Source organism: Pistacia vera, unplaced genomic scaffold, assembly GCF_008641045.1.
Source record: "Pistacia vera cultivar Batoury unplaced genomic scaffold, PisVer_v2 Contig107, whole genome shotgun sequence".
Taxonomy (NCBI): Eukaryota; Viridiplantae; Streptophyta; class Magnoliopsida; order Sapindales; family Anacardiaceae; genus Pistacia; species Pistacia vera.
The window spans coordinates 449424-455423 of record NW_022195104.1 but is presented as its reverse complement, the minus strand read 5'-3'; the positions used below and the strand labels follow the sequence as shown (position 1 = coordinate 455423).

The 6000-nt window shown below is 34.9% G+C and overlaps 1 protein-coding gene across 1 annotated transcript in view; it reads right to left on the bottom strand.

The window, feature by feature from the left end:
- Positions 1 to 2452: 2452 nt before the first annotated feature.
- Positions 2453 to 6000, bottom strand: part of LOC116131337 (wall-associated receptor kinase-like 1) — a 44587-nt gene continuing 41039 nt past the window's right edge. The window contains exon 3 of the mRNA XM_031417002.1: positions 2453 to 2617. Coding sequence (XP_031272862.1) covers positions 2453 to 2617 — 165 coding nt within the window. The remainder of the gene's footprint in view (positions 2618 to 6000) is intronic.

Below are 6000 nucleotides of genomic sequence, written 5' to 3'. Positions count from 1 at the left end.
TAAGGAAAGAACCAAAGAGTGAGTTGCGGGGATAGTAGTAGAGGATTTACTTACTGAGCATTGTTGTGCTCACCCCGTTGTTCTTCTCTGTTTGCAGGAAATAGGAGTAGCGGTCGGATGGACGTCGAGGAGCGAAGAGATTGGCACCACTGTCCACCAGCATTGATATTTTGTATTAATTAGAAAGTTTTTAATTCATAGTATTTTGTATTTGTAAAGAAGTATATTTTTATGGTAAAGAAAAATTTCAGCCCACTATTTCATATATATACATATCATATTTTACATAGTACGTATTATAAGAATAGTCCTAAAGAGGAGTTGTTACAAAAACTTGACTAAATTAACACAACATTATAAAGTAAAAAAAATAAATATAATAGACTATATACGAAACACATTTTGGACGTCAAATTTAATTGTATTGATCAATTGACCAGTTGCATTTTCCCATATTACTAAATACATTATACATATTTGTATTTTACTTCTTAAGTAATGTGAAACGAGCCTAATTTTCCAATTCACTACACTTAGTTAGCTGAAAGTCTGACGACACAAGTCATCTAAATTATACTTTAATTTTTATAAACAACTATTGATCTTGACTTGAAAAATTGCACGGACTTTCGTGTTTGCTCGCTAAATTAATGTTGCAGGCAAGACTTCTTAATCATAGATAATGCAACTATATCTTTTCTCGTTTATCGATGATAAATATTCTAAACTAAAATTTACTTCTAAAATTATGTGAAATGCTCCTAATTTTCCAGGTCTATCAAACACTATTGACCTAGACTTGGGTGTTTGGAAGAATTTATTGCTAAAATTATGTGAAATGCTCCTAATTCAGGTCTATCAACAACCATTGACTTAGACTTGTGTGCTTGGAATTATGGGCTCATCGATTTGATGAAATCAAATAACACGGCTTGACCTCCTTATTCTTTCTGCATTATGCATTCTTGTTTTCGAACTTTATCATTTTCTTTATAAGTGGAATGTCTACTAAATTGTCATTACAACAGAGCTCTTAACATTGAATTGTACAATTCAGGATGAAGCCAAACCTAGGGTGACACTGTAATAAAGCATTCATTAATCCTGCACAAGCAATAGTGATCTTCAAGAACGGCTTGTTGATGGGATTAAATTCATAATTCAATCCCAGGATTTTGTTGGCAAACCAGTTCAATTGCGGTTTGGATACGAGTTTAATTGCACATTAATTAATTATGCGTGTAGATTTTTAATCACATAATATTCTGTTGATGGTTTGTGTCTTTGTGATACAGCTACATTCTGGAATTGGTTGGCTGACGTTTTGTTTAATTGAACTGGGCTACGTTATATCGTTCTTTTTTTTTTTTTTTTTTTTTTTTTTTTTAAGTTAGAAGGCGGATTACATTTTAGCTGAGGGTTTAGGCTCAGGTTGTGTGGGCCTGCTGCCTGGTTAGGTTGGCTTTTATTTATTTGAATGAAGTGATTGACACTCTATGAGGATTTAAGAAGCTTCATTCTTAATTTTTTTTTTTTTTTTAATGGCACTCAGAATTTCATAAATGCTCTTCATTCTTTGTTTTTTTATATTACGAAAAAAATTAATATCTCATACTCTTCACTTATACTATATACTCCACCATTGTTATTCATAAAATAAAATATTAGATAATTGAATTGAAAGTTGAAAAAAAAAAAAAAAAATCAAACTAAAAAAACTTTTATAAATAATCTCAATAACATAATACAGTTAAACACCATAAAATATATATAGATTAAAAATAGTTACCAATACTTTGAAGAAAAAATAACTATAAATTTATATGTGAAGCAACTAAAAACTTTTAATTTTGTATTTCTTGCAATTAAGAATCTTCTTCATCTATTAAATTGTTACTTGTTGTAAGAATGATTTTGAATAGCATAAAAGGGTTTATGAGATAATAGTGGACCATAACATGCAAGTCTCGGTCAAGTTAATTAATTCAAAAACTTTATAAATAGTCTAATTTTTTTGAAACTATTGATGATTGTAATTACTTGGGAAATTTCTTAAAAAATCAAAGACAACCTGTTAATTGCCATAAGGTGAGCGTATTAGACATATATTATCATTCTTTATTGTAGTCATTTGACTCACATCTGTGGATGTAGGCAAGGGTTTGCTGAACCATGTAAATATGGTACTGTATGATTGTCTTTCTACCTTCCTTATTTTTCATATCTTACGAAGTCATTGCAATATTTATTATAACAAGTCATTAATGCTCTGTTTAGTGCCCAACATTAACAAAGATTGACAGGAATTGTAGTGTCACTTACACATTTCGTTGGATCCAAATTTTTTTTGCCAAAAATTTGTTATTATCCCAGAGTTCCCGTAATCTCTATACGATTTGAAATGGACGGTGGAGATTACACAACAAAATAAATTTATGATCTTCATGTTCTGCTAAACGGCCATGACCAAATCAGGTTCTTCTGCTAAACGGCCATGACCAACATGATGGTCAAGCTCAGCTCTAGCTCTCTTTAGCACAAGAGGATGGTTGAGGAGAAGTGACATAGCCCATTCTGCAATCACCGAGGTTGTGTCTGTTCCCGCAACTAGTAGTGTCTGTTAGAAGTCAAAGTGATTATTAGGATTACAAATATGTTTTGAGGATTCTAATCTGTAATAGCCACTACTACTCAAAAGATTATAATGAAATACATATAAAATAACATAAAGAAATTGGGCCCAATTTTTTCTTTTATTAAACATATATACATACTCTTTACAAACATATGCATTTTTACACAAAATATATATAACGTATACAAAAAGTCATCAAAACATCAGGGACAGTGTAGCCACTCCTCCTCGCACGCCGACATCCATCCGACAGTGTCCTCACCTAGGTCCTGCAAAACATGGGAAAACAACGGGGTGAGCACTAAAATAATGCTCAGTAAGTAAATCCTCTACTCATACTAGCCCCGTAACTCTCTTTCTCTAATTCTTTCCTTACAATCCCTCATGCAATTTCTCTTTGGGTTCCACTCTATTTATCTCTTTCTCTTTCCCTTAGGAACTCTTTTCTCATAATTCTTTCATAAATCACGACCCCATCTCACCGGGGGCACGGCCGGGACTCACTCCCGCTCTACGTGACCTCTAATCACTCTAGCCGATCGGACTCGGTTATGCATGGATTCGGAACCCTTGGCCATGTGAGTATATAATCTCTCTCTCTCGGGTACTCGGGTATAGCCCTCATCCGCATGCACTCTCACGGGCTACACCACTTCTCTATCTGATACTCATGCCGCGCTCTCAATGCGGCGTACATGCGGGAATACTCTACCCATTACTCACGGGTTCCCCATCGCACAACCTACTCTATTCTCTTAACTCTTAAAGAACTTATACTCACATTCTATACTAAATCTCAAGCTACTTCTCAAGTGTATAAACAAAGGTGTAGAGCTATCTCATGCTCCCTAATGCACTAATGAAATGCCAACTACAAGATTTCCTCAAAACAGTCATTCTGCACCAGTCACACTAAAACGGCCATAACTTATGCTATACACCTCGGATTACTACGGTTCTGGTCTCGTTTCAAAGCTTAGAAACAGGGCTACAACTTCTCTGTTTTGGTCTCAGCCCAGTTCGAACCGTAAGATACTCAAAAATTACTCAGAAAGTTACGGCAGTGACAGGGCAGATTTCACTTAGGCATTTCCTCAAACATCTCATGTGCATATAAACACCCTACGAAAATTACTACTAAACTTCATTTTTCTAGCCATCCAAATTGGGGAAAAACTCCCTCAATTACTCATAATCCCTGTCAAGAAAAGCACTCCCAAAAAGGATTACACAACATCTCTCAAACTTCATCTCAAACTCCATTCTCAATACACATATCAACAACACTTCTCATATTTAATCAATCCCAACTACTAAGACTAAGCACACATCTCATCTCAATTTTCAGTAGGTATACCATGTACATACATAATTAAAATAAGTCTCTACTCAAAGCTTAGTCATAACTCAACTTGGTTGGATTTACTTACCTTGTGCAAAGATGGGTTCCTTAGCACTTTTCCTTCCCTTTTGTGGACTTGTCTCTTCTCTACAACTCAAAACAACCACAAGGGCAGCAACAACACAATAAGACCTCACTATAAATACAAGAAAACTCACATCTAAAGCATGAATTCTTACCTTAGGAAGCTTTAGATGAAATCTCTACTCAAAACCCCTCTTAAATCCCTTAGAACTCTTGGAAAATTGGGTGGAGAAATTGAGAGAATATGGGCAATGGAAGAGGCGGTGGAATGAAGATGAGTAAGGGCTTTCTCTACACTTTACTCTTTTTAGTTCATATTATAAGCTTCATTTCCCATTTTGCCCTTGTCCTTTCTTGAAAATTCCATCTATATCCTTTGATTCTTTACAACTACACCCCCATACAAACACAATCTCTACTAAATTTCCTTTCATTTTACTCCCCACTTTTCCTACTAATTAGGGGTAGAATGGTCATTGTGTCCCAAAAGAAGAATTCTCTAGAAAACTCAAGAATCTTTGTTTTAGGCTCTTCGCCGCGGCGAAGCATTTTTCGTCGCCTCGGCGAAATAGGGCAGAACCTACCCGTAATGCCACTTCTCCTCCTCGCCGCGGTGAAGTTTCTTCTTCGCCCTGGCGAAGTTTAAATTTCCAACTTCACCAAAACTCAACCCATTTCAAGGCAACAATTCAACCAACTCAACATACAAACTCAATTTAAGTTAAAACAATAAAATTATTAGCTAATACGACAAATCTTAAATACGTACCTCAAGTGGGATATTACATAATCTAACAAGATCATAACAACAGAAACTCTTTATAGGTGCAGTGCCATGTAAAGGTTCCATTTTCTTTGTGTCATGCTTGAGGAAGACACCAGATTACTTATCTAAGTCTATCTAATTCTTTAAGTAGAAAAAGAAAAGTTAAGACATACCATTATCAATAAATTGTTATTTCTTTGTATTACTAATCAAAACACCAAAGTATGTATTGGTCGCAAAATGAGATTATCAATATTACTAATCATAGAAAAATTGTTATTCCTTTTTATTCAAGGCTTATAATGCTTTTCACTGCAGTTCTGATACCAAAATAATGTAGTGGCGCATTGACTGATTAAGAATTTGGTGAGAGTAAGTCAATGCTATACATTTGCATACAAATAATTTTGAAATACTATTTTTTATTGAATACATTTCCCCCCAAAGGTTTGGCATAATTACGTTTTCCCACCCAAAAACCTTTGAGAAAAACAGTTTCTCACCTATCGTTGAGATCCAATTGTTAACTTTAATTGAAAAATGATTGGATGGTAAATTCACTGGAAGTCGAAAAATCAACGACTTAAAATATCAACGAGACAAATATCAACAACGGTAACAAGAGCATCGACAACATTTGTTGTCGGCGACAAAATCGCACCAATCTAGGTGAGATTCAACCAGGTGCAATTTGGTCAGAATTGCACTTGGGCTAGTGCAATTTTGTCAATATTTGCACCTCCATTGGTGTGATTTAGGCCACACCGCACCTGGCTTGGTGTGATTTTGGTCAAATTACATCAGCTGTGGTGCGATCAGCCAAAATCGCACTTGGCTAGGTGGGGCAGATGTATTATAGCGATTATGATGTTGCAAGAGACACCCAAAAGGTAAATTTATTTTGGTGGGAATTATGGTTATGAATTGAATTATTAGAGTTTTGTTTGGAGTTAATGGAACTTAGAGTTTAGTTTGGGTTAAGTTGTCCAGCTTTTTGTTTACGTTGCATGGGTTGGAATTGTCAGGGAAGAGGATGTGTGACAAGAGCATCTAGGACTCGAGCCTCGGTTTAGAGAGTAAGTGATAAGCATCCAGGTTGATGTTTATTCTTCTCTTATTTTTGTATTTATTTATTATTATTTTATCTTTAATCTTTCTGTAGCAGTTCATTAA